The sequence below is a fragment of the Eumetopias jubatus genome, unplaced genomic scaffold, assembly GCF_037043125.1.
Source record: "Eumetopias jubatus isolate StellerSeaLion01/CBP00866 unplaced genomic scaffold, mEumJub1_p1.0 scaffold_3, whole genome shotgun sequence".
Lineage (NCBI taxonomy): Eukaryota > Metazoa > Chordata > Mammalia > Carnivora > Otariidae > Eumetopias > Eumetopias jubatus.
Window position 1 is genome coordinate 19,374,074 of NW_028274809.1, and position 25,874 is coordinate 19,399,947.

A 25,874-nucleotide genomic window follows, 5' to 3' on the forward strand; every position below is an offset into this window, starting at 1 on the left:
TTTTTTTATTGCCACTACAAAGAAAGTTGTAATAAACTTGTGTGTGAGCGTGAGCACGCATGCATTTATTCCCGCAGGGTACTTCCCCAGGAGAGAATGTCTGAGTCAAAGGGCTCATGCGGTTTTTATTCTAGTAGACACTGTCAAAATTCCTACAACAAAAGGTGTAGCCATACCTTCTCTCTCTACCTGTTTGAAGGTGTCCATTCTCTCTAAACTTACCAGTATCGAGTAGAACTGTTTACCCCGTTGCTAATGTGAAACTATTTAAGACTGATTGAAGAGAGTCGTGATTTGTGATTTCCTTGACTCTTTGTTGAGCATTTCCCCTTTTGGCTGCTCCCCGTTCATGCCGTCTGCCCAGTGTTAGGCCAGTTCTGTGCCATGTCTCTGCAAGTGAAGGGGTCCTCCTTTTCAGATCGTAACCCAGGGAACCCTTCACCGCTTGTTTTGTCAACCAGCTAGAGTGCAGTATCTACTTTCCTACAACGTGAGGCATTTGTGGGGGGCGTTAATTCTATGCCCAGACTTGCTCCAGATTCAAGAATGCCAGCCCTGCTGGGGCATCTCTTCTCTGCCCTATGCTCCTGCTGACCTAGACACCCTCCCTCTCGGTGGGGGGGCGGGGTGCCTGGTTGGTGCTGCTGGCGTTTTTAGATGCTTCAAATGGCCCTTCCTAAGAGCTTTATCACACAAACTACTCCCCCCCTGGGGTTAGTGACTAGCTAGCTCACCGTTACCCACATACACAAGTAGTCCCCCTAGACCCCTGTCCCCCACAATGGAAGCCCCAATCTCCACTTTCCACTTTGTCACCAGGGACCTGCTGCCATTCCTGGGTTTGGGTTTGGGGGCCATTATGAAGTGAGAATCCACCATAGCGTGTTTGCTCAGCCATGCATGGGGCAGCTTGCCAAATCGGGGGAGCATCCACTCTGCTTGCAGCTCAGAGCCCCTGCCTCTCTGTTCTAAGAGGCTTGCACCCCTCTTCCAGGGCCTTCCTCTTTCCAAGTGACCAGCAGATTGACCTGGAGCTGTGGGCACAGCAAGCAGAGTTTGACGCCACCGAGCTTCACCAAATGCGTGTGCAGGACAACTGCATATTCTCCATCAGCCCCAAGGCTGGGAGCCTGAGTCCTGGACAAGAGCAGGTGGTGGAACTCAAATACAGGTGCTCCTCCCGCTGCCTGTCCTACACTTCCAGTCCTGGAGACCCTGCCCCCACCCCTCCCTTTCCCTGCGCTCCTGGAGGAGCTTGGCCTTGCACTCTGTGACTCCAGAGTACCTTAAGTGCCCACCGCCAGGGGAGGACCCCGTCCACCCACTTGGCGGGGAGGTTTCATGTCCCTCTTGCCCCATCCCAGCTCAGAGGTTTCCACATGCTTCCAGGGGCCTTGCTCTCTTGCTGGTACCGGGGCTCCATAACGCAACCCAGATTCATCTCTTCCCTTCCAGCCACGTGTTCGTGGGCACCGATCGCCTCCCGGTGCTCTTCAAAGTGTCCCATGGCCGGGAGATCCTGGTGAGACCCCAGACCTCGTCTTGTCCTGGACTCCTGAGAGAGGAGCAGGGAACTATGCCCCCCAGGGAGCTAGGGTCCAGATCTTTCTGCTGGGTACTTCCGTTTCTCCCAGGGAAGGATGCTACTCATGGGTTTTGTATTTCCAGCTAAATTTCATAGGTGTGACAGTGAAGCTGGAGCAAAAGTACGTGCACTTCACCTCCACTAGCCACCAGTTCGTCCCTGTCCCCATCGGTGACACACTGCCCCCAAGGCAGGTCAGTGGTCTACATTGTCCTGGTTCCCAAGAAGCCTAAGCATTGATCTCTGTGTATCTGCATCAGCCTTTTACAAGGTGACAAAGACCCTACCCTCCAGAAGTCCTCACTCTAAGAGGTGGGGCTACAGGTCAAACCCTGAGTTTGGGCAACTAGGAGAGATCCAAGGTGAGAGGCTTCCGCTTCCTGGTGCTTGGTACTAAGTAAGCCCTTTGCCAGGCCTTGTTCCTGTGTCCCCATGCAAAAGCAGGGGGTTCTCTCTTCTAGCACAAGATTCTTCAAACTTCTTTGATCATGAATCACACTAATATATTTTGGATAATAACCCAGTAAGTACATACATACACATATACTTAAAGTACCACAAATGAATATATACACTACTACACGCAAAGCATTCTGATGTTTTCCGTTTTTATTTTATTCTGTTCCACCTGCTAAATTGCTTTCATGATCTGCTCACTAATAGGTCTCAGCCCCAGGTTGAAAATCACTGCTCCAGGAAGGACATTTTTCTGGAGTGTGAAAAACGAGACTGAATCCTTGCGAAACCATAGAATTTTCTTTATCAAGTGGAGGGAATTGGGTTCCTTTGCTCTGAAAATGTACATTGGAAATCTCCCAGAGGGGGACAGAGTATTTTCCCAAACATGCCATAGCTGTGAAATTTCTAACTATTTAGAAGTCCTTGTATTTCTGAGCAGAGGCCTCTGGTCATCCAGCCTAGAGTCAGAGGAATGGGCTTTCTGAACCTGAGAGGGTGGGACCCCTAGCCCTGAGCTCTGTATGCTTCCCTACACCACCCTCTACCCTACTGGCTTCCTGGAAGCCACCCCCCTCCCCCCCAAAACAGGGCCGCAGAGACCCATGTCCTTGAAAAGGAAGGCAAAGACTCAGTGCCCCCTGGAGAGCTTTCCTGAGAGACTAGACCACTTCCCTGTGGCTCTGAACATAGACAATGAAAAATGCCCCCAGATCTAGAGCAAGGAGACCCAACTGTGCCTCCAACCAATCTCCACAACTGTGGCCAAGCTTCTGCTTTCATTTATGAGATGATGACAGATGGTGGCCTGGATCCATAAGAGGACAGCAGAAGTAGAAGTGAACAGATTTAATTTACATTTTAGAGGCAGAATCATTGGGACTTGCTGGGGCCAGTTTGGGAAAGTGGGAGAAAGGGAGGGATCGAGATGTATTGAATTCCTAGTTTGAGCATTTACTGAAAGGAGATTCCGGGGTGGGGGTAGAACTTTCTAGTGAAGAGTTTGGTTTTTACCAAATTTGAGATGTCTGTGAGACAATCAGTGGCTGGTGAGGGGGCAGGGAGGGCTTGTGGAGTGGAAGTTGGATACCAGGTCTGGAGCTCAGAGGTGGCCCAGGCTAGAGAAATAAAATCAGCATATTCAGGAGTGGGTGCTGGGAAAGATGAGGGGGCAAGACCTAGATCCAAACAAACTGTTTGCTCTCTCTGGCTTCCATTTTCTAATCCTAAAATGAGGGATTGGACCAGAAGATCTCAGGTTGCTTCCAGGACATTCTGTGATTCCCACACTTTGGATTTAGTCTTGGGGGATGTCATAGCTTCCTTTCCCTCCCTCATCTGCCCTTAAGCAGGACTGCCTGTAAGGGCAGACGTGGAAAGTGGCAGCCTCCCGGGTGATTAGAGCGAGAGCCTTGAAGATGCTGAAGGGTCTGGAGGGTGTGTGCATGGACACTTCTGTAAATCCCCACACTAGAGACACGAGCCTTAGTGTCCCCTTATACCTTGGCAAAAGTAAATTAAGAGCAAATAAAATAAGGATTACAGATTATCCTAAAATGTCCCAGACTGAAAATACAATTACATACTTCTTGGATCATTGGGCCATAAGGGAAATTAGAGGTAGTTAGGGGGCTCTGGGGCTGTAAGGGGGACATCATGGAGATCAGCCTGCCCTCCCGCAGTGGACACAGGACCCCAGGCTCTCTGCTTTGCAGCCCTCAGTTGGTGTGGAGGTTTCATTATTCCCGCCCCCCTACCCCGCCTGCAGATTTATGAGCTGTATAATGGTGGCTCGGTGCCCGTGACATACGAGATCCAGACGAACATCCTGTCGCAGGTTCAGGAAAAAAATTTCAATCACCCCATCTTCAGCTGCCTCAACCCCCAAGGGGAGATCCAGCCAGGCACAACTGCTCAGGTCTTGTGGATCTTCTCACCTATTGAGGCCAAGACCTACACTGTGAGCCGCAGCCTGGGCTGATTATGGGTGGAGGTTGGTGTTGGCTTCCTCAGCAAGCCGTGCTCTGACCAGTCCCTTCCCCACCCTCCTAACTTCCTAGGTGGATGTGCCCATACACGTCCTGGGATGGAACTCAGCCATGATCCGCTTCCAGGGAGTGGGCTATGACCCCCATGTCATGGGAGACACAGCCCCATTCCACAACATCTCCTCTTGGCATGACAACCCCAAGCATACTAGGCTGATGGTTCCTGGACAGGTAGGGGGAAGGGAGGTAGGAAGGCCTGAGGCTTAGAAGGGCCCCGGGGGGGCCAGTGCAGAGGGAAGCTGGGAAGGAAATGTGATGGAGGTGATAAGGGAAGGATGCAGAGGGGAAGCCTGGAACCAGCCCTCACCGAGCTCCAGCAGGCAGCACCCGCTCCATGAGAGGCTTACCCTGCCACCTAGTGCCCATAGGTGTTCCTGCTCAAGTCACTCTGGGCATTGGGATGGGGATTTTGGAAGGGGTAGAAGGAAGCTCTCCCATTTTAGGGCTGTAAAGTATTATCTTCATCCAGAACAGTCCATTCCTGGACCTAGATGGATTTTGCTGTAAGGTATCCAAGGTCAATAACCCCATCTTTAGTTCAAACACACCCCAATGTTGGGATGTCTGACCCATTCATTCATCCACCCATCCATCCATCTCCTCCCCATTGGCCCACATGCCCATTTACTGATCCATCCAGCCACCCATCTACCCACTTCTCCATCCATCCTTCCATACAGCCGTCCAGTCACTATATACCCATACATCGGCCTGTCCACCCTTCCACTCCTACCCTTTCTGGACCGTAACTGCATGATGAGCACTATGGAGGCCCTGAGGACACAAAGAAGAGCCAAAGTCCCAGACCTGGAGACACTCAGGGTCTGGACAGAGAGAAAGTGCCCCTTCCATGTGGCCTCAGTCTTTCCAGACCCCCTACTGTTCTGTTCCTATTTGAAGATGCCAACTGCCCATCCCCCCATTCATTTACAACCATCCTTCAGGGATTCAAATTACATTGGCTTTAGTTCTGTCTTCTCTAAGCGAATTCTGATTTCTCAGCCCTTCCAAGCCTATTTTAATGGTCAAAAGCCTAGACTTTAGAGTGAGACTGGGTTTATCCCCACTGTGCCTGTAAGAGACCTTTGGAAAAATTCTTTATGCCCTCTAAACCTTAGCAGCACATCTATCTGTAAAGTGGGGATGATAATACAAATATCACAGGGCCATGGTGAGGACCAAATGTGTGTGAACGGCCTACCATGGTGCCTGCTGAAGGCACTCAGTAACTGGGAGAGGTTGCTATGGTTATGATTTTGTCACCGCCCAAAGTGGCTGTTGTGTTGTCTCCACCAACAGAATGTCTTCCTGTCCCAGTCCCATATCTCGCTGGGGAACATTCCTGTGCAGACTAAGTGCAGCCGCCTGCTGTTCCTCAACAACATCTCCAAGAACGAGCCAGTTGTCTTTGAGTGGCAGCTGAAGCCTCTAGACTTTGGGGAGGTGGGAGTCCCCTATTTCCGCAGAATCAGAACCTCTAGCAGGGCTCCAGGCCCACCCTATTCCACCCCACCCTATCCCATCTTGTCTCATCTTACCCCATCCCACCCCACCACCCACCCCAGGCCATCCCATCCCGCCCCATTCCATCCCACCCCATACCACTGAATTCCAACCCATCTTATCCCATTCCATCCAACCCCACCCCATCCCACCCCATCCCATTCCATCCCACTGAATCCCACCCCATCCTAACCCATCTTACCCCATCTAACCCCACCCCACCCCATTCCATCCCATCCCACCCCACCCCATCATACCCACCCCATTTCATCCCACTCTATCCCATTCCTGTGAAGCTCCAAAGACCCCTTCCCCCAAACAGGTGTCTGTGAGTCCCATGACAGGGAAGGTGGCTCCTGAAGAAACAGTCCCATTTGTGGTGACCTTGAAGACCTCAGTGCATGCCAGCTTCTACAGCATAGACCTGGTATGCAAGGTAGGACCAGCACCAGAGTGAAGCTAGGATGGAGCATGGCTCCCAGTACTGGGATGTGGGTGAGCTATGAGATCCCCAGACCTTCACAGAAAGGCGGGGGCCAGCCCCTGGGGAGTGGGGGGTGGGGGTCCATGGCACACAGGTGCTCCAGACCTTGGCCTTCTCTTTCCTTGTCCTGGGCTATAGGTATACCGACAGAAACTCCTGAATCAGTACCATAAGGAACTACAGGAGTGGAAGGATGAGGAAGTTCGACAGGAGGTGGAGTTCACCATCACAGATAGGAAAGGGAAGGTGAGGAGGCCAGAGTGAGCCTTGAACACCACAGATCTTTCTGATTGGCTTTACCAAGGGGGGACAGAGGCGGTGACGTGAGGTGGTCCTATGTGCAAAACTGGCCAGCCTGTCCTAGATTAGCTTGCTTTCATTAGACCAAGCATAGCATCTCCCCAAGAGACTGTCTTCTGGACTCAGAAGACTGGCTGACCATTCCCTGCCTCACGTAGCCAGTGTTTAATGGGTGCATGCTAAGCGCTGGGCACCGGGGACCCAGGGGAGACAAGACAGCTCACCTTCTGATGGAAGACGGTGTGGGACAAGGGTTTTGGGGGCAGGCTCTGGAGACAAGTTGCCCAGTTTTGATTCTGGCTTTGATGATTTCTAGTTCTGGTATCTTGGTCAAGTTACTTAACATAACATCTCAGTTCCCTCAACTATAAAATAGGGGTAATGTTACATCTGGGATTGACTTCAAGATAATCCAGGGGCACCTGATGGCGCAGTTGGGGAAGCGTCTGACTCTTGATTTCGGCTCAGGTCATGATCTCAGGGTCATGGGACTGAGGTCAGGCTCTGCCCTCAGTAGGGAGTCTGCTTGAGATTTTCCCTCTCCCCCTGCCTCTGCCCTTCCCCCCCTGCTCCCACAAGTGTGTGTGCACACGCGCTCTCTCTCTCTCAAATAAATAAATAAATCTTAAAAAAAAAAAAAACATAATCCAGAGGTGGGGCACAGATGAGACAAGATTGGCCATGAGCTGCTGATTGTTGAAGCTGGGTGGTGGGTAACAGAGGACTCTGTACGTTCTCTCTACTGTCCTATACATTTGAAATTTTCCATATTAAGAAGGTTAAAAGTAAAGGTTTAAAAAATATTTTGAATGCAAGTAAAATAGTGCCTGCTTCGCAGCACTGTTGTGAGGATTGAATGAGCTAAAGCACGTACAGTGCCTACAGCAGTGTAAGCAGTAAGCATGCACTAAGCAGGCTATTCGTATCTGTAGGGGAGCTGGAGAGTAAATGTGAGACAGAACAGCTCCCTTCTCCCTCTTCCAGTCTCCCAGCCTCCTTGTGCTGGTATTCTTGCACCTTGCTCACCTCTGCACTCACCACACTCAGCCCCCGGGGAGGCACCACTCCCCTCTGAAGCTCTGGCCCAACTATGAATGCAAATCATGTCTGGATGGTGCGGGAGAAGGGATTTCTGAATGAAATCTTCATAAAGGAGAGTATTTGTGACCCGAGGCACAAGGACAAGCACCCTTGGTACAGCCTGCCTACATTTGGTGGCATCACCTTTTCTTTCCTCTGGTTGGGTGATCTGATTTTCCTTGTCTGCAGGGAGCACTTCCCTAAAGAAGGTCCTGGAAGGGGGTGTGGCTGGGAGTTGGGTGAGATCAAGAGGGCAGCAGGTCCTGGCATTGGCTTCCAGCCCCTCACCCTCACCCCATGGGTTGGCAGAAAGGTAAGAAGAGAGGAACTCCTCTAGGCTTCTTGTATCCTAAGCACGGGTCTCTTTGCTTTCACAGGGAGGAGCATATTGTAGAGCTTGTGCACCTAGGAGGAGGTACAGGGTGAGCTCATAAGCCCCGTCTCCTTGGGATAAATTGAGAGGTCCTTGCTTGCTCCCAGAGATACCTCCAACTGCTGGCCCAGCCTCCTAGAAGGGAGGGATGGAAGTGCCAATGGGTGGGGTCACACTCCGATTTGGCTCCAAAGGCCTGGTTGGGGCTAGGGACCCAGCAGTGAGGCAGTGACGTCCCCAAACCCCTGTCATCCATGTCTTCCCCTTTCCAAAGACACTGCCCCCCATCAAGAATCAGCAGCCTCTCAACCGGCCTGTCAGCTGGAACCTTAAGATCCCAAAGAAGAAGATATTCTGGCTCTGTCCCCAGCCACCCTTGCCAGACATGCTGTGCTTGGGCCTCACGGCCCGTGCTCATGCCACTGACTACTTCCTGGCCAACTTCTTCTCCGACTTTCCCCAGCACTTCCTGCACCGGTGAATTCTCAGGGAGGGAGGGGTCTCTACCCCCTGGGGAACACCCCTAGGCCTCCTGCCCCACCTCCTTCCTCCCCTTTCCAATTTGGAGCCTCTCCAGGTCCTGCACCAACCTTGAGGTTTGGGCTTCCGTCCCCAAATGCAGTAGCACTACACTTGGGCCAAGGCGGGGGGGCTGTCCCAAGCTCATCTATGTTCTCATGACTGCATGGCCACCGCCACTGCTCGTGACCCTACCCCCAGCCTGGTGGCTTGCCCAGGCCACTCAGAATGTCATGGCCTGCTCCAGGGAGCTGCCAAAGAGGAAATACCCCAAGGAGGAGTTGGAGGCTTCTGAGGGAGAATCCCCAGACAATTGGGCACCTGTCTCCAAGCAGGAGAAGCAGCTCCTGATTGACTGTCTCACCGCCATCATCAGGTACCCACCCTGGACCCTCACCATCCCCCTCGTCTCAGCAGCTCATTCAGCCAGCTCTGTGTCCACCCGTGGCCCCTGAAGCCGCAGCCCTTCCTTTCCTGAAAAATAGAACTTCCTCACAAGATCCTTCCACTGGTGGTCCCAGGCCCTGCAGTATGGGGCAGCTCTAATGGAGCTTGCTGGAAGGATCCTCAGGGCTGGATCCTGAGTTTTATCCTGTCCAGGGCTAGTAGATAAGGTCTGAGCCAGTTCACTGTTTCCCCCGGGGTTCCTGTCCCTTATCTGTGTAACTCTGACCTCCTGGCTCTGCCTCTTAAGAACCCACGGAGCCCAGAGAAGCCTTCCTCCAAAGGACGGGTGGGCGGGGCAACTGACTTAAGGGCTGGCCTCCCACATCCAGCACCCATTTGTAGACGTCGAAGTCAGAACTGCCCCTTGAGGAACTCTGGAGCCAGAGCCCCACAGGGGTTGCAAAGCCCCCTCGCAAGTCCTCTTGGCAAGGGCCTCCTCCTCCTTGCCATGCAGGGGTCTGCTAGAAGACAAGGTCTTCCATGAGGCCGTGAACCAAAGCCTGGTGGAGAAGATGCCTTACTTCTGCCAGTTCTGGAATGAGCAGTCAGCCAAGTTCACGGCCCAGAACAACACCCTGCAGTTAGCACCAGTCCTGTCTCCATCCGCCAGCAGCTGGGAGGGCAGCAGAGACAAGGAGTCTGAGGACGACAAACTGAGGCTGGAGAAGAAAATGGGGGAAGCAGAGGAGAAGAGCGAAGAGGAAGAGGAGGAGCTGGAGGAGGAAGAGGAGGAAGAGGAGGAGATGGAAGAGGAGGAGCAGGAGGAGGAGGAGCGGGGGGAGAAGGAAGAGAAGGTGCCCTGGACGGGGACTGAGCCCACACTGCAGCCCACGGCCCAGGAGTCCCTGAAATGTCAGTGGCAGCAGCAGCTGAAGGTCATGGTGAAAGAGGAGCAAGAACAGGATGAGAAGGAGACCACCAGCCGGTGAGCAGCCAGACCCAGATGAGGGTTCGCACGGCAGGGTGTGCAGAAGGATCCCAGGAGGCAGTGGGGTGCTGGGGCCAGCCTCTGGCTGGGTGTAAGGCTCTTCCCAGCTCCGCGTTCACTGACATCCCGCTGGTGGCTTAAGGCCTTCTGAGCTTTAGTCTGTCCCTCCAAGACCTGGCTGTTAACATTTTCTAGCACACCACTTTCAGGGGGTCATTCAGTGGATTTCTAGAGCCAGGAGAGAAGTGCCACCGCTTCCCGGAGGGCCTTTGCCCGGGGCTGCTCTGTGGCCCTCCCTGTCCATGTTGGGATTCCTTAGGCCCCAGCCAGTCCCTTGGGGCCCTCTCACAGCTTGATGCCTCCTCCCCACACCTGGCGCTGAGATGGGACCTACAGTTGCCTGAACTCTGGTCCCACCACTTGTTCCAGCAGCAGGACGTTTGGCAACTTGGTGCCTTTAAGCCACAATTTGAGCGTCTGTAAAATTGGAACAAGGATGCCTTATAGTGCTGGGAGGGCGGGGGGTGGAATGAGAACCCGCGGAGATATAGCCCAGGGCACACAGTGTACAGCAGCAAGAGGCCCCCGGAGAAGGCGAGCGCAGTCGATGGCGGTGCTGACATCCGCATCCTCCACCCCCACCACACACCCCACCCCCTGCAGGCTCCCGGCGTTCGCCAACCTGCAGGAGGCGCTGCTGGAGAACATGATCCAGAACATCCTGGTGGAGGCGAGCCGCGGGGAGGTGGTTCTCACCTCGCGGCCGCGCGTCATCGCCCTGCCGCCGCTCAGCGTTTCCAGGTGGGGACGCCGACTGCGCCGGAGGGGCGCGAGGGGCGGCAGGGGCGGGCAGACTTGGCTCGAAGTCTCTCTCCAACCTCTCCCTGGGGCTTTCTGTCTTCCAGGATTGAGACTCCCGACTTGCTTTCGGCGGCGCCCCTCGGGCTGCAGCATGCCGAGGTGCCCTGCCTGGTGGCGCGGCCCCCTACCGACTCTTTGAGGATGCCACAGTCCAGCCCCTCCGACTTGCTGCCCTCAGGGCCCCCCTCTCCACCGCCCCACCACTAAAGCATCTAGCCTTCTGTATCTGCCTTGACTTTATTTCCCCGACGTAGGAGGAATTCTCGAGCGCGCTCTGGGAGGGACAGATGGTTGGAGCGGCCGAGGTGGACTGCAGCGACTCGTTGCAGCCTTGGGTGCTGGGAGGTTGCTTCTCTCCCCTCCACAGCGCAGCTGGGCCAGAGTTCCGGCTGCTCGCTGCCCGGCGCTGGACCTGGTTTGGCCAGTGGAGGGCGCTTCCGGCGGGGCCTAACTGGCCTTTGCCCCAGCATTGCCTGGGGGACAGGAACTGAGCGCCAGGCCTTATCGGCGCAGCAGGTGGCTGCAGGGCGAGGTGACCACCCCTCCCCTTTCCCCGTTGCGCCTGCTCTGAGGCTCGGTCCCTGCATCGCCAGCCTTTTCTCTGCATGTGTCGGGCTCCCGGGACTGTGCTGAGAGGTTGAGAAGAAAGGGAAACCGAGGCACGTCGCGGAGGGCTAAGAGCTACACTCTGGGTTGCGGGTGGAGGTCACAGCTAGACAGCGGGCCACAGGCCCTACTAAGCGACTCCCATCGTGAACCTGAATCCCCAGCCCAGGTGATGTCCGGCCTTCCCTAGGATACCCACCTCCCGCTCCCCCTAACCTCCTCCCGGCAGCCTCTGTCTTCTGCAACTCCACCCCCCTCCAGGCAGGTGGGTGGAAAAGTGACATCTGGTGTTGTTCCAGAGGCGCCCAGGTCCCCGACAGCCCCCCCCCCCCCCCGCCGCCGCGGCCAAGGCCTCGGAAGAGCTCCGGCCCCAGAACCCAGGCGGGGGCGGGGAGGGGGTGGGGGCGCTCCGCCTCCTCTGAGTCAATATTTGCTCCGAGCAAACTGGCGCCCGGACAGGTGTGAGTGTGTGTGTGTGTATGTATGTGTGTGTGTGTAGGGGCGGGGACTGAGCAGGCAGTATAAGAGCGCGCTGAGCCCAGGCTCCTGCACAAGCTCCGGGGAGTGGGCTGGGGACCAAGCCAAGCAGAGCCCGGCCAGGTGAAGGGTGGCCAGGAAGGGAGGAAGGGAGGGGCGGGCCAGGTGCGCACCTGCGGTGGCCGCCTGGGCGGGCGACGTGTCAGCCGCAGATGCGCGCAGGTGAGGGCGGCGGCTAGCGGCGCGCTGTGCGGCACGGCGCTCGCAGAAGACCAGGACCAGGAGATCGCCCAGGGCCACAGCCAGGCCCCCTGGCCCTCCGCTCCCGCCCCGCGACGAGCCCCTCGCACAAACCGGACCTGAGCGTTTTGTTCGTTCGGCTCGCGTGAGGCAGGGGTGGCCTCTCAGCACCCGCCCGGGGGCCGGGCTCGACCGCCACGCAGGCACCTGCCGCCGCCGCCGCCGTACGGGGACGGAGAGGCTGTGCGCTGCTCCCAGGGGAGATCCGGCTCCCATCCGGCCCCGCCCGTCCTGCCTTGTCCTGCCCGCAACTCCAGGGCTGCCCGGCTTGATTCCGGGTAGTATGGGCCGGCCGAACAGGCTCCACCGGGTGGCATAAGGGGCTGTGGCAGAAACAGGAGCCCTCTGGAAGTGGAAACCCAACTTCTAGTCCGGCTCTGTCCCAGCGACTTCTGTGGCCTTGGGCAAGTCATTTCCCAGCCTCTCCTCGGGTTTTCCTCTTTGCTCAATGAGAGGGATTGGTCTGGCCTGCTGCGAGCACCTCACCAGTCCCCAGATCCTGGTTTCTGGGCTTCCAGCAATAATTCTGAGCCACCTGACCTGGGAAGTTGGAGGCCCTCAAGAGGTTGGAGCAGTAGCGGGGGAGTGGGGGGGGGGGTGGAAAAGCTGGGTTGGGAGAGTTAGAGCCAGATGAAGATCAAGTGTGCTTCTCTGGATCTGTTTGGTGCTGACATCCTGAGGGTTCACTCCCTGCCATCTCCCTGGCCCCTCTCAGTCTTCCCATGTGTGAGACAGACAGACTGATTGAAAGGACAAACATGGGGTCCGGTAGCCCTTGCCAGATGGGGTCCCCAGGGACTGCAGCTCACCACCTTTCCCAAACTCCATAATCCCAAGGCCTCCTGTTTCATGCAGCTACAGGTGGGGTGAGGGTGGGTGTGAATGGCCTTCTTCCTAGGCAGGAGCCCATGGATTATTAGCCACCACCCAAACCTGAGACAGACTGGCCCCTTCTGCAGTGATTCCAAGTGCTAAGGTCTGACATGGGGGAGGGAGTGGAGATTGCCCTAGACCCTGGCCTCCCTCCTGGAGAGTCTAGAACTGAGAGTTCCACACACAGCCTGAGGTCAGTCTGAGCCCTTAGCCCAGTCTCTGTCCTTTGACCTGGGGTGTCCTCCATTCCTCCTCCCCAAAATTGATGGTGGTGCTGGTCTAGCCCCAGAGAGAGGGGCTTGTTGTAGGTCCGAAGCGGAGAGAAGCCTTAGCAGTAAGGAGCTACAGTTTCCCCTTAGAGTGAGGAAGCATCATGGGCTATGGACTATACCCACCGCACACCCAGGCAGATGTAGTCCCCTCTCCCATCCCCCCAGGAGAGAGAGAGAGAGAGAGAACGAACGAGGGTCAGGAGTCACTGGTCCCTTCCAGCGCCATTTTGGATGTTCCTGGAGGTGCTGTCTTGTCCCTTCTACCTGTCCCCTGCCCCCTCCCCCCATCCCCACCCAACTACCCGCAGGCCCCGTGGGATCTGCTGAGTCCTCTATGCAGAGAAAAGGGAGGGGGAGGGGACGAGATGGCTCTGACAGATTCCAGGCAGTTCTGGGAGGGGGTGGACTGCAGCAGCCCTGGGGAGGGAGGCATCTATGGGTCCCCAGGCTGGGCTGGGGTGTGTGCAGCCCCCATCCTGCCCTCCCTGACCAGACTTCTGTGCTGGGCCCAGCCCTCTGCTCCTTGCCTGGCCCCATGATTTGCCTGTCAGGGGCCGGGCCTGGCCCCGGCACATCTTTCCTGGGTCTGTGAGGGCTTCCTCTTCCCTCCCTAATCATGGAAGGGGGCTAGAGCTCCCCACCTCGGGCTGGGATTTCAGATTTGGGGTTGCACAATGAAGAGAGCTCCCCCTGAAATTACCCTCTTCCACACACACAGTCATTGGGGTGGGGGGGGTTGGGAAGAATGAGGCCGCCAGTGGACTGGGTCTGCTCTTGTGACAGAGCCACTGCCTCCCCCCTACCCAGGGGCCTAAATTCCCCAGACCTCCACCCCCTATCCCCAAGACCCGCATTTCCTGACCGAGGCCAGAAATCAGGCCTCTCGTCCAGGTTCCTCCTCCCTGCCCGGCCAGGGGTGGAGACTCCAGGCGCCAGGCTGGCCTGCAGGTGCGGGGCTTGGGGAGGGGGGGTGCTCAGCAGCTGGTGTTCGAGCAGCCCCCTTACCCCTCCCCCTTCCTGCTCCCAGCCGGAGCCTGCTTCCTGTCATCCCTGTCAGCACCCCAGGCGGGGGAGGGGACAGGTAGTGGAGGAAGGGGGGGCGGGGGGGGGAGGGACTGAGCAGTTGGAGTGCGGGCAGCCGCGGGACTGGGAGAGCACGGAGGAGAAATGGGGAGGGGAGAAGGAGAGCAGAAAACACAAGCGGGGCAGAAAGACAGCGGATGCAGCCCAGAGGGATGGGAGACCCAGGGGAGATTTCAGGACCTGGAGAGGCTGCAGCCCTCCCCAATCCCCCGTGAAAGCCAGAGCTAGGGAGAGGGCAGAGACAACCAGAGAGAAACCAGAGAAGAACAGAGGCAACCAGACATAACCAGAGACGTACAATTCTGAGAGACAGAGAGATGTGGAGATGCCAGGTCAAAGGTCAGGGAAACCGGAGGTGGAAGGCATGGTGTGTGTGGAGGTAGGGGTCCACCAAGTGAGAACAGCCTCCATCCCCACATTGGGGGAAATTACCCCCAAGAGAGGAGAGAGAGAGGTGGCCTCTACAGCCAGGGAGTAGGGCTGATAACCCTTCTCTTGGGAGACCCATCTCCCCATTAAAGGGCAAAAGACAAAGAGGGTCAAGACTCAGGCCCCGCTGGACACTGAGCAGTGACGGGCATGGGTCTGAGCCCATCTCTGTCCTTTTCTCTCCTGTCCACAGCTATAGAGACAGCTTTGGCAGCCGACCTGACCCCTACCCACCTACTGGTTGTGGCCCAGCCTTGGAACCTCTGCCCAGGGTCTACGTGAGACTCAGGGCACCTGGGAGTGGAGGCACCAGTGTGTGTGGGGGGGTTCATAACCAGGTGCTAATCCCCATCCGACCAAGGTAGGACCAGAACCTCACTGACCTTCTTAGAGATTAGTCCCCATGGCGACCTTGGCAACTGGCCCCCTCACTCTGGCTGGGGGGTGGGGCCGGTGTGTGCAGAGGCTGGGTGGGGAGGGGAGTGAGCTTTCCTGAGGCATCACAGGATCCCAGCAGTCAGGGCTGGGAGGCCCCTCCCTGATCAGCAGTTAGTACAAAACTGGGGCCTCAAGAGAGGGAGTGACCTGCCCAAGGGCACATATGGAGTCAGAAAAGCACAGGGACCAGAAGTCAGGTCTCCAATTCCACTCCCAAGTGCTTTTTCCAGAAGGGCAGAGGAAAGGAAATTGAGAAAGCCCCCTCTGACCCTCCCAACCCTCCCAAACTGAGATCAGGAGCAGAGGGGCTTGAATGCGGTGAGGCAGGAAGGCTCCCCATCCTGAGTGCTAGGGGGCTTCCACAAGACCAATGTGGGAAGGGGCATGCAGATCCCAGAGCTATGCTTGCTGCCCTGACCCCAATCTCCATCCCAGCCAGGCCTGGGGGTATGGGGGAAAGGAAACCATGCAGCAAAGCCAGTCATAACCACAACCACGGTGGCAATAACAGCTAACATTTATTGTGTACATACTGCAGACCGGTTCTGTTTTTACATGTTCTTACATCTTGACAACAGCTTTTAAGACTATGGTTCCCATTTTACAGAGGGAAAAACTGAGGAGTAGAGTGCAAGTGATAAGCAGTGGAGCTTGGATGTGACCCCAGGCAGCAGTGCAAGACGCCAGAGCACTCTTAACCCTCCGGTGTCTGTTTGATCGTGGGCAGGTGACTGAAGGGCCTTCTCTCCTTCTCTCGGTGACGGGTGACGGTGGAATGGGATAGGTGCAAGTGTAAGTCACAAGGGCACACTTGTGTGTGACTCCGACTCCCAGCACAGAGGGACACATGGTACATTTTATTAAATGTCTGAGAAACAAGTGAGTGAACAAGTGTCTGCCCATAAATGAGTGTGACTTTGGGGGTCTATTGAATCCTGGAGAGTGCTCACCCGTGATGCGGGTGGGATCTGTCTGTGTGCCTGGAACTGCGTGAATGCGTGTGCACGCATGCCCTCTCCCTGCTGCCCTGTGTGAGCCCCATGGCTTTGTGCCTGGGGAGTGGGCGGTGCTGGAAGCTGCCGCCCATCTCCCTGGATGGTAGCTAGCTCCACGTCCCCACTGAGGGGCAGAGAAGAGGGGCTCCGTTTCTAGCAGGGAAGAACAACGGGTGTGTGGGTGGGGCTCCCACCCCCTCAGGACCCCCCTCTTTTGGGCCAGCTGTTGGACCCTGCCTGAACTGAGCTGATTTCTCACTCAGTTATCTCTGTCTCCCAGGAGACCAGACCTCACAGCCCCAGGGAAGGTGCTCATCTGCCTGTTCCTGGCTCCAGACGTGGGGTGGGGGCTGGGGGTGGAAGAGCAGGGCTGCAAAGGAGAGGCTGGGGAGGGGACCAGGGGAGGGGACCAGGGGAGGGGGAGGGCACTAGTCACAGAATTTGCATCTTCAGGCACCGAAGCAGTGGCTGATTTCCCAGTGAAATGAGGGGTAAGGGATGGGAGCGGGCCAACTTGAGGAGAAGACATTGGCTACTGGGCGATTCTAAGCTGCCCAGCAATACTGAGATGGGGGCTGTTCAGGGATGGGGCTCTGAGGGAGATGTCTCTGGGGATTCTCAGGGCCTTTATATGGGATAGAGACCTGGGTGGCAGTCAAGGATCAGGTTGAGGGGTTCTTTATCAGATCTGTATGTCCCTGGATGGGATAGGGCTCTGAGTGGGATCTGAGGGTCGCAGGTGCTGAGAACACAGGATTGAGTCTGAGGGTTTCTCTGTGGGATCTTAAGGTACCTTGTGGGATTTGTGTCTTGGTAGAATCGTGGGGAGGGTGGTCCTGAAGATTTCTCTATGGTTGGGAGGAAAAGTCCCCATATAAGATGAAGGACTGGAGAGGGTGGGCTGGGGATGGGGAGTTCTTTGAGGGTGATGAGATCCCTATGAGGTCTTGAGGTCTCCTGGAGGTGTAGATCTGGGGACACTTTTTTTTTTTTCTTTTTTGCCTAACTTCCCCCTCCACGCCCAAAGGCTGAGGCTGTGGATGGGGAGGAGGTGGGGGTGAGGGTGCTGAGCTGGCAAACAAAGCCACCTGTGCATCCATCCTTCAGGAAGCTCTGAGTGCAACCGATCAGGGAAAACAAACAGGACCAGCTGCTGGGGGGGAAAAGGGGGCTAGGAGGGGAGTGGGTGGGGGGAAGCTGGGGGGCTGGAGCTGGATCAGCCTCGTGGAGAAAGGAGGCTGGGATGGGGTCCATAGCACGAGAAAGGGACAAGGATCCCAGAGTCCAATTCTAGCACACCAGGCAGGGCCGCCTGACAGCCCCTTCTCCTTCAGCGGCTCATTCTTCCCTTTCTCCATGACTTTGAAACCCAGAGCGGGGGGGTGGTGGGGGGAAGGTCTGGGGGATGTGGGGACCCTGAGAGAGGTCTAGGCAACTGGCTATTGGTGGTCTTGGTGGGTGTGCCCATTTCTGAGAGAGCTGGTCACAGACAGCTATAGAACTAAAGGCCATGGACTGGGGGCCCCACACACCATTTTTCTGATGAGGAAACTGAGGTACACAGGAGGGAAGAGGCTGGCTAGTGCCTCACACCTTCTTAGAGCAGAGCCAAGCTCAGGATTTAGGACTAGAAAGGAAACCTTTCTCACACGAAGGGTCTCCACCCCAAATCCCAGCTGGACTCCTAATTCTAATTTGGATCTCAGCTATTATTACCTCCCCACTACTTCCCTGGCCACACACACACACACACACACACACCCTCCTGTAGCATGTGGTCGTCTGGCCGACGGCTGGATCAGAAACTGACCATCAGGTGGAACCCTGATCTCAGGGCCATGCCCAGGCCCCCAGCCCCAGCTCCCGCAGACGTAGCGTCCGTCCTCTGACAGACATCCGCGCACCCTCGAGGCTAACACCGGGCGCCCGCGTCACCGACCAGCGCAGACGCACAGGCTGACGCACTCGCCACCCGCGCGCACCGCCCCTCGGCCCTCAGCCTCCCACCAACTCCCCCTTCCACCCCACCCCACCTTCCCGGCTTCCCACCCAGCGCGGCCCGCTCGCGCCCCCTGGCGGCCGCATCCAGAATTGCCCGATAGAGGAAGAGGAGGGAGGGAGAGGGAGGGAAGGAGAGATTCGGTCCTCACCTCCCGCCACGTCCGTAGTCCCGACTTGTGAGACCAAGTGCAAGGGCCAGGACACGAAGAATCCAGGAGGGCCTCTGGCCTCTCTCCACAGTCTGTATTCCTCCCTTATGGATTTGGGGGAAATTATACCCTATTTGTGTTTCTCCAAACCCCCTCTGGGGTAGGGAATCCGGGGACTGGGCGTGCTTCCGACTCCATCTCCAGTCAAGCCTGGCTGTGGTCGTCCTTGTGACGCAAACTTTCCTAACTTGGACTTTACTCCTCCTGTTTTAGGGCGCTTTACTCTTGGCATTCACCTTCACATACCTTATGATCCTCAATAGTAATTCCTCACCAGTAAAAAAGAGAGACCTAAGGGAGGTTTCAGTGGATACCAGCGCTTGTTCTCAGCACTCCAGAATTTTGGGGATGGGGAGGGGGGTAGAGTGGGCAAATACCCTTGCGCTCTCACTGGGGAATTTCCTCAATACCCCTTCCTCCATGGACATTTGGCCCAGCCTGACCAGCTTGTTCCCTCACTCAAGTTTTATTGAGCACCTACTCTGTGTCCAGTACTGTGCTGGGTTTGAGGATAACAAAGAACAAGACTGATATAACCCCTGCCCCTTTAAATGGAGCTTACACTCTAGTAAGGGAGACAGTCAGTGCACCCACAAACACTCATAAACAAAAGATGAAGAAGACAACTTTAGAGAGTGATAAACCCTAAAGAAAACAAGGTGATATGATGAACAGTAAATACCAGGAACAGCATCACCTAGGAGATAGCAAACGAGAAAGCTTGCCAAGATCTTGTGACTAAGACACCCCAGGTAATGGGAGGCTCTGAGGTGGGAATGAACTTGGCAGTTGGGAGAAAGGATGGCTGACCAGCATGGTAGACTGCCAGGAGCTGGGGCGGCTGCATCTGGCCTGAGTCCTTTTAGTCACAGGATGTTGAGTGGTAAGAGCCGTGGGAATGTGGAGGAGGCCCTGTGCCCCCTGGTGCCTCAGTTTCCACGTCTATATGTCCACGCCTACCCTCACTGGACTCGTGTTGAGCACCTACAACAAAACAGTAGCTTCCTTCTCACTCTCCCCTCCACTTCCGCTGAAATAGCCCCTCCGTTAAGGAAAGCTCACAATTTTGCCAGAAGTCCTTGTGCCTTATTGACAGCTATGATGATTAGGAAATTCGGCTGTGAACTGGGAGGAAATGTCCTCCCTGCAGCTTCCCTTGGGGGTCCCAAGCCTTTCTTCCTCCTCCTCCTCTCCTTCCCCCACTCTCCACCCTTCTCCCCACCACACAGGGCACTGGGATTGAGGGCAAGAGCCTAGGACCTTCAGGTCCCGACCAGACCCTGGAGCTCTGTCTGGCGACTGGGAGCGTAGCGCTGAGGTTGAAATATTCCACCTACCACAGTGAGCCACTCCCTTAGTTACTATTATTTCTAAGCGCTTCCTAAATCCACGCCCTCCCTAGGGCGGTTTATGCTGCCTGAGCTCAGCGCCGCCTCGCGGTGAGTCTTGGCCCCTTCGCGCAAGAAAAATTCCGGAGCGCCGAGCCGGGTCTGGGAATTCAAGCTTGGGAGGAAAGGAGCCACAGTGGGAAAGAGGACTGAGGGGTGTGAGGAAAGTCGCTTGCGGAGAACCGCGTCTGACTCCGTCCAGTGTCGCTCGAAAGAGAGGCCTCGACGTAGGCCTAAGGAGGAGGTGGAGTTTAGACGTTGGGAAGAACTCCCGAGACTCAAGTCAAGAATTCGCGGTCTTAGCCGGGTGGCCCCAGAGTGGCCTGGTACCTCCATCACTAAAGGTCTGGGCCAGGGAGGGCGCGTTCTGCCCAGAGGTCGGGTGCGCCTTGCTTGGCTCAGTCCCCCAGAAAAGAAAAAGCGGAGTCAGCCTCAGCTGTGGCGGGCGCGGGACGTGTGCCTCAGCACTTTCTATTGTGATCCCCGAGGGCTGGGGCCAGATTGGAGGCTGCGGGAAAGGCCTGGGCTCCCCCAGAGGACACGAGAACTGACCGCAGCCTGCCCGCTGACTCAGCTCCCCCACCGCAGCGGGAGAGAATGCGGGGAGGGGGGCGAGGCCCAGTATAAAGCCCCACACGCCGCCGGGCCCGCGCGCAGCCTCTCCATTTTCCGTCAGTCCAGCCCTCACCCCACCCGGTGAATACTCGGGGCTGGGGCAGGGTCTTTCCGGGGCGGGGGAGGGCGAGGTGAGGGAGAGCCGCTAGCAGCCCGGTGCGGCCCGGAATTCTTCACCCCCGGCCTGGGTTGGGAGGGCCTGGGCCCCGGAGGGGGGCAGTCGGACGCTGAACTTCTGGTCCCGCCCTTCTCGCCCGCAGCAGCATGAGCAGCGCCCCCGCGCCGGGCCCAGCGCCCGCCAGCCTCACGCTCTGGGACGAGGAGGACTTCCAGGGCCGCCGCTGCCGGCTGCTGAGCGACTGCGCGAACATCGCCGAGCGCGGAGGCCTGCGCAGGGTGCGCTCTGTCAAGGTGGAAAATGGCGCGTGAGTGATGGTCCAGGAGCGGCCGGGCTGGGTTGGGACGCGCGGGGCTCCCCTGGCCTAAGCCTGGGACCTCAGCTCTCGACCCTCCGTTTCCCAGACTGTTAGTCCTGCCTGAGAGAGACCGATCCACATGGGGAACCCCTTGGCCTCCCCAGAACTCCCCGTGCGCCACAAGACAAACCATGTGAACTAAAGGGATATAGGCGAGAGGCAACCCTTTGTGGGCGCCCCATGGGACCAGCCTGAACCCTGAAGCGGCTCCCAGTGTAGTTATTTCCTCCCCAGAGTTTTTCTCTGTGCAGAGTTAGATGGCTCTGCGCTTGGTATAATAAAAGAAGCCAAATCCCTTCCTCTCGCTCCACCCTGTTCTCTGAGAGCCTGGGGCCCTCAGGAGAGCTGAGGCCCCCGACTTTTGCAGGTTGTTGTTATCACAGATCGCTACTGCAGGTTTGGGGGATTCCTACACCTACCTTTGCTGGCACCTAAATCCTTGAGTTAGGAACCCTTGATTAGGTGATCTTCAGAAGCTGGAAAATTCCTTCCAACCTGGGGAGCCTAAGCTGGAAGCTTGGGTCCCTCAAACCCTGGATAGCAGGTGGTTTAGTGTCTTTAGCTTCTAGAGGGGGCCAGATTGCTGTGAGCTGTGTATGTCAGGGTAAGGGCCTGGGGTTGGAGAAAAAGATTAGTTTCAGTCTTTTCGAGCACAATGAGGATGAGGGTGGGGAGGAAGGAGTGAGGCTGGAGCAGATGCCTCCCAGCTTCCTTTATCTTTCCCCAGTTGGGTGGCCTTTGAGTACCCCGACTTCCAGGGACAGCAGTTCATTCTGGAGAAGGGTGACTATCCTTGCTGGAGCGCCTGGAGCGGCAGTGGTGGCCACCACAGTGACCAGCTGCTCTCTTTCCGGCCAGTGCTCTGCGCGGTAAGCACAGCCCTCCCCTTGTCCCTCTGCCTCCTAGCTCCTAGCTCCAGGCCCTGACCCCACCATGGTGCCTCAGAAAAGCTGTCCAGTCACTGTATGGAGATGTGTAAATACAATTCCTAGATGGGTGGTAGTGGCATTACTTCCCAGAACCAGAAGAGTCTCCAAAAGTTCAGAAAGTGGGCCTAAGTCAGGTGCCCAAAATCAGCACCACGGACAGCACCGAGACGGGGCCAGTCTTGAGCACCTACTGTTCCTCAATTTGTGTCCCCCACACCTGTAAGAGAGTGCTTCTGTCATCACACAGTCCTGCAAGGTTGGGGTGGCTGCTGTTAGCCTCATATACAGCTGTGGAAATGGGGCTCAGAAGGGCAAAGTGTCTTGCTCTCAGACGCAAGTGTTAACATGAAGATGAAACTAGAACTCGATTCAGAGATCATTGGTGAAAAGGGGTCAGTCTCTGTGTGTGTGTATGTGGGGGAAGGGTTGGCAATGAATCAAATGAGTCACTGGAGGTGAGGCTCTCACTTCTCACTTGTGCTGACTTAAGTACCCTACTGTTGAGGCCTGCGGCTGAGAGGTAGAGGGCAAAGAGCAAATGCTGATTCAGCCTAGCTTCTCCATTCCAGGAGGGGAAGGCTGTAGGGCTATGGAAGGCAAGACCCAACCAACTCTGATGCCCTGGCCTGTCTATTCTGGCTCTGTCAGCTGGCGTCCCTTAGCTGGGCCTAATCCTGTGAGAGGCTGTACCCAAGGTGCTGGGCAGGGGATTGAGTAGTCATTGAGACCTTTAGGAAAACTGTCTTGGTTAATGGGCCAAATTTCTCTCAGGATCTCTTATTTTCCTTCTGCAAATAGGTCCATATTACAAGATGCCCTCTCGCCCTGACCTGGAAAGGTCTCTGGGAAACCCTCAGTCTCACCACCTCCACCCAAAGCCATAGAAGGGACTAGACTGGGGACTTCTGAGCATCCCAGCTTCCCAGACTGCTATGGACCTGACGGAGTGATCTCTGGGAATGTCCGTGGAGCCAAAGTGTCTGCGCAGCTGTGTTGGGAGGCGAGGTGGGGAAAATCTTTGGAGGGCCTGACCTGTCCACCCTCACCTTCCAGAATCACAGTGACAGCCGTGTGACACTGTTTGAGAGAGAGAACTTCCAGGGCAGCAAGTTTGAACTCAGCGATGACTACCCATCCCTGCCCTCCATGGGTTGGGCCAGCAAGGATGTGGGTTCCCTCAAAGTCAGCTCTGGAGCGTGAGTCCTGCGACTGGAACAAGGGAGACGAGAAGAGAAGGGAGGCAATGGGCACCATGGAGGGGGGTTGGGAAAGGTGATGGGGTGCTAAGAGACATGGTAAAGAGATGTTGGGGACTGGGGGAAGTGAGATGATGGAGACAGACTGTGGGGGGCATGTAGTAGGAGATAGGAGTCAGGGAGCCAATGTGGGGGGAGAGGAAGAGATTTTTAAAAAGACAGATGAGGAGGCAATGGAGGATGGGAATAGGGGATGAGGGGAGAACCATGTTAAGAAGACTTGGAGCAGTGGGCCGGGCAGAGAGAGATCCATGTAGGGAAAATTGAAGCAATGGTTTTGGAGCTGGGGGGTTGGGGGCTGAGAAAGGAGGGCTACTAATGGGAGACATTGGTGGGGGTGGGGGCTGAGCCTGCTTACCACCCTTGTGCTCTCACTGGCCTAGGTGGGTGGCCTACCAGTACCCAGGCTACCGGGGCTACCAGTATGTATTGGAGCGGGACCGGCACAGTGGGGAGTTCCGTACCTACAGTGAATTTGGCACGCAGGCCCACACCGGGCTGCTGCAGTCCATTCGAAGAGTCCAGCACTAAGCTCCACAGCCCTGACACCTCCCCTGAGGACCCTCAATAAAGGCTCCTGAACCTGCCTGCCCCTCTTGCCTCTTTCTTGTGGTCTTGCTTTGTGATCTTCATCTTAATCTTTCTTAAGGTCTTTCCCTGCCAACCTGACCCTCCTCTCAGGCTTCAGGATTCTTGACTATGGAGCATAAACTGGCTTATGATGTATGGGGCTAGACCCTGATAGGGCTGAGAAAACTGCTGGCAAGAATCTTGGGGATCCTGTTAAATACAACCACTCCCACACCTCTCCTTGGTAAAGGCCCATCAGCTTGGGTCAGGTGTACCATAGCACACACATGGTGCCTTTGCCATCTTCTGGTTTGGGTGCACACAGCCCTACAGCAGGGGCTCATAGCTGAATTTCAACCACGTGGGCCAGGCACCAGCATGCTCCTATGGCAGGACCTCCTTAATTCTATGCAGAGCTCAGTTGGGTTCCTCCCTAACCCCCAGGGCATTTCCAGCCTTTCTCTTTACCTTGGCTCGATATCCAACTGAGCAAAGCCTGCACCCTTTTCCCAGGTTTATAGAGTCCCTGCAAGGCTGTAGGAGGAAAAATGAGTGGGAGGTCCCACTGCCTCCCAGGGCTTTCTAAAGGGGAGACTTTCTCTCTCTTAGTGGAGCCCCCAGGCCCTTTGCCTGAATAATAACAATCCCTTCATGATATCGAGCTCCAGCTTAGACAAAGCATTTTCATACCCTTCCTCTCAGCTCTTCCAAAGAACCCTCTCTTCATTCTTCCTCTCCCTCCCCTCTCTTCAGAGGATTGGTGAGCTGGAGAGGCCACCCCTCAGCCACTGACCACAGTGAGCCTGGGTTCTGGGGCAGGTGGCAGAAGCCCACAGCCATGTTGGGGCTGAGTGGTAGCAGCCCCTGGCACCAATGCAGTTTCTACCCAGTTCCCTATTTGGCCCAGTTAATGATACTCTCAATCCCACATAGGCAGGGCCCTCAAGGCCCTTGGGACTCCCCTCATTCTGTCATTCAGGGATGTTTGTGTTTTCAAGCCCCTAGTGGACCTATCAATGGGGAGGAGTGGCCCAGATCATCGCCTGAGCCCAGAGGAGGTAAGGCAATGTTGGAGAACAGTTAGACTTGGACCTGAGCCATTCCCAAGGGCCCACTTGTGCAGTCAGGCATCTGCTCCCTTGGGAAGAGCCCTGGACCGGGAGTCAGAACATCTGGGATCCAATCATATAGTACCCTTGAACCTCTATTCCCTCACTTGTGAAGTGGAGCTACTGATCCCTGCCTTGTCTGTCTCACAGGGTTGTGAGGATTCAAGGAGAAACCACTGAAAATGCCTGTGGTGCTATGTAAAAGCACCGGGGCAGTCAAAGTAGGGCCCTCATTCCCCTGCACTGCCCACCCCCCATGGATCCCAGGGTAGAGTCGGGGGAGCAAGGGACAGAATTCTGGGTAGAGTATGAATTCTGCTTTTTAAATGGATGGGTTCTAGAGTCCAGGCGCCTGCTGCATTTGGTTCTCTTAACACCTCCCATACTTCATCCATTTCACTAATCAAGAAAGATTCTGGGCTGAGAGGGAGAAGCCTTGATGAGGTCATCCAATTTACTGGTGACAAAACCAGGACTTGAACACAGGGCTCCTGACCTCAAATTCAGGCTGTTAAGGGAAGGCTGACCTGAGCTGGGGCTAAAAGCCTCAGGCCTCAGCAGAACTCCACACCTCTGTGGGCCCCCAAAGAGTCTAGAGTTCCTGCCTGGTCACAGGCTCTTAACTGTCCCCTTGGAGGATGATAATAATAATAATAATAGCTAAATGTAAGGCTGTCTGAGTGCTCAGCATGGGTTATATAAGCCTCATAATTCTGTATGATAGGTACTGTAATCCCCATTTTACAGAGGAAGAGACTAACTTCCCCAAAGTCATACAGCTAGGAAATAGGAGAACCAGAGTTGAACCCAGAACCCAGACAAACTAGCCTCAGAGCCCAGCAGCCCTTCTTCCCTCTTCCTGCTTTGGAAGGGTAGGCAATGGGCAAAAGGAGATCTAGTATCCACCATCAGCTAAACTGCCCTCACTCTAGGAGGGTCTGTGGCTGCTGGGAAGAGTCAGCAAGATGGCTGCAGGAATGGCAGTGGGAACTTGAATAGGATACTCCCCATCTCTAGGTTTTAGTGTCCCCATCTGTACAACTAGGGAGCTGAGAGAGCTAATATTTGCTGCAGTCTTTGTCAACAGGAACCTTCTAGGTTTTCCTGGACCTAGAGGTCCAACTCTGCATCCCACACTGGCACCTAGAGAGTAGGGGGCTCAAAGACCAGGCTGGGAGTGTTTTCACCTTTCCAACCTTCTCCCATTCTAGGTAGGCTGATGGTCAGCAGAACCCTGTTGGACTGAGACCCAGCCAGGTGGGAG

At 55.9% G+C, this 25,874-nt stretch overlaps 2 protein-coding genes across 2 annotated transcripts in view; both read left to right on the forward strand.

Moving 5' to 3' along the window:
• Nucleotides 1-10,791, forward strand: part of CFAP65 (cilia and flagella associated protein 65) — a 31,111-nt gene extending 20,320 nt beyond the window's left edge. Inside the window, exons 19-32 of the mRNA XM_028092211.2 lie at nucleotides 995-1,171; nucleotides 1,456-1,522; nucleotides 1,669-1,779; nucleotides 3,810-4,001; nucleotides 4,102-4,260; nucleotides 5,389-5,532; nucleotides 5,915-6,028; nucleotides 6,215-6,322; nucleotides 7,834-7,878; nucleotides 8,104-8,306; nucleotides 8,596-8,724; nucleotides 9,250-9,720; nucleotides 10,387-10,524; nucleotides 10,629-10,791. Of these exons, the coding sequence (XP_027948012.2) occupies nucleotides 995-1,171; nucleotides 1,456-1,522; nucleotides 1,669-1,779; nucleotides 3,810-4,001; nucleotides 4,102-4,260; nucleotides 5,389-5,532; nucleotides 5,915-6,028; nucleotides 6,215-6,322; nucleotides 7,834-7,878; nucleotides 8,104-8,306; nucleotides 8,596-8,724; nucleotides 9,250-9,720; nucleotides 10,387-10,524; nucleotides 10,629-10,791 (2,221 nt within the window). The remainder of the gene's footprint in view (nucleotides 1-994; nucleotides 1,172-1,455; nucleotides 1,523-1,668; nucleotides 1,780-3,809; nucleotides 4,002-4,101; nucleotides 4,261-5,388; nucleotides 5,533-5,914; nucleotides 6,029-6,214; nucleotides 6,323-7,833; nucleotides 7,879-8,103; nucleotides 8,307-8,595; nucleotides 8,725-9,249; nucleotides 9,721-10,386; nucleotides 10,525-10,628) is intronic.
• Nucleotides 10,792-20,268: 9,477 nt separating this feature from the next.
• Nucleotides 20,269-23,462, forward strand: CRYBA2 (crystallin beta A2). The gene is made up of 5 exons (XM_028092189.2): nucleotides 20,269-20,351; nucleotides 20,531-20,695; nucleotides 21,474-21,615; nucleotides 22,729-22,871; nucleotides 23,315-23,462. The coding sequence occupies exons 2-5, from the start codon at nucleotides 20,535-20,537 to the stop codon at nucleotides 23,460-23,462; spliced, it is 594 nt and encodes a 197-aa protein (XP_027947990.1). The 5' UTR covers nucleotides 20,269-20,351; nucleotides 20,531-20,534.
• The last annotated feature ends 2,412 nt before the right edge of the window (nucleotides 23,463-25,874 follow it).

Bases quoted from the DNA above. Each gene is read 5' to 3' on its own strand.
- CRYBA2 (XM_028092189.2), top strand. From the start codon at position 20,535: ATGAGCAGCGCCCCCGCGCCGGGCCCAGCGCCCGCCAGCCTCACGCTC. The intron at 20,696-21,473 runs GTGAGTGATGGT...ATCTTTCCCCAG, and splicing joins GTCAAGGTGGAAAATGGCGC to TTGGGTGGCCTTTGAGTACC. The intron at 22,872-23,314 runs GTGAGTCCTGCG...TCACTGGCCTAG, and splicing joins CTCAAAGTCAGCTCTGGAGC to GTGGGTGGCCTACCAGTACC.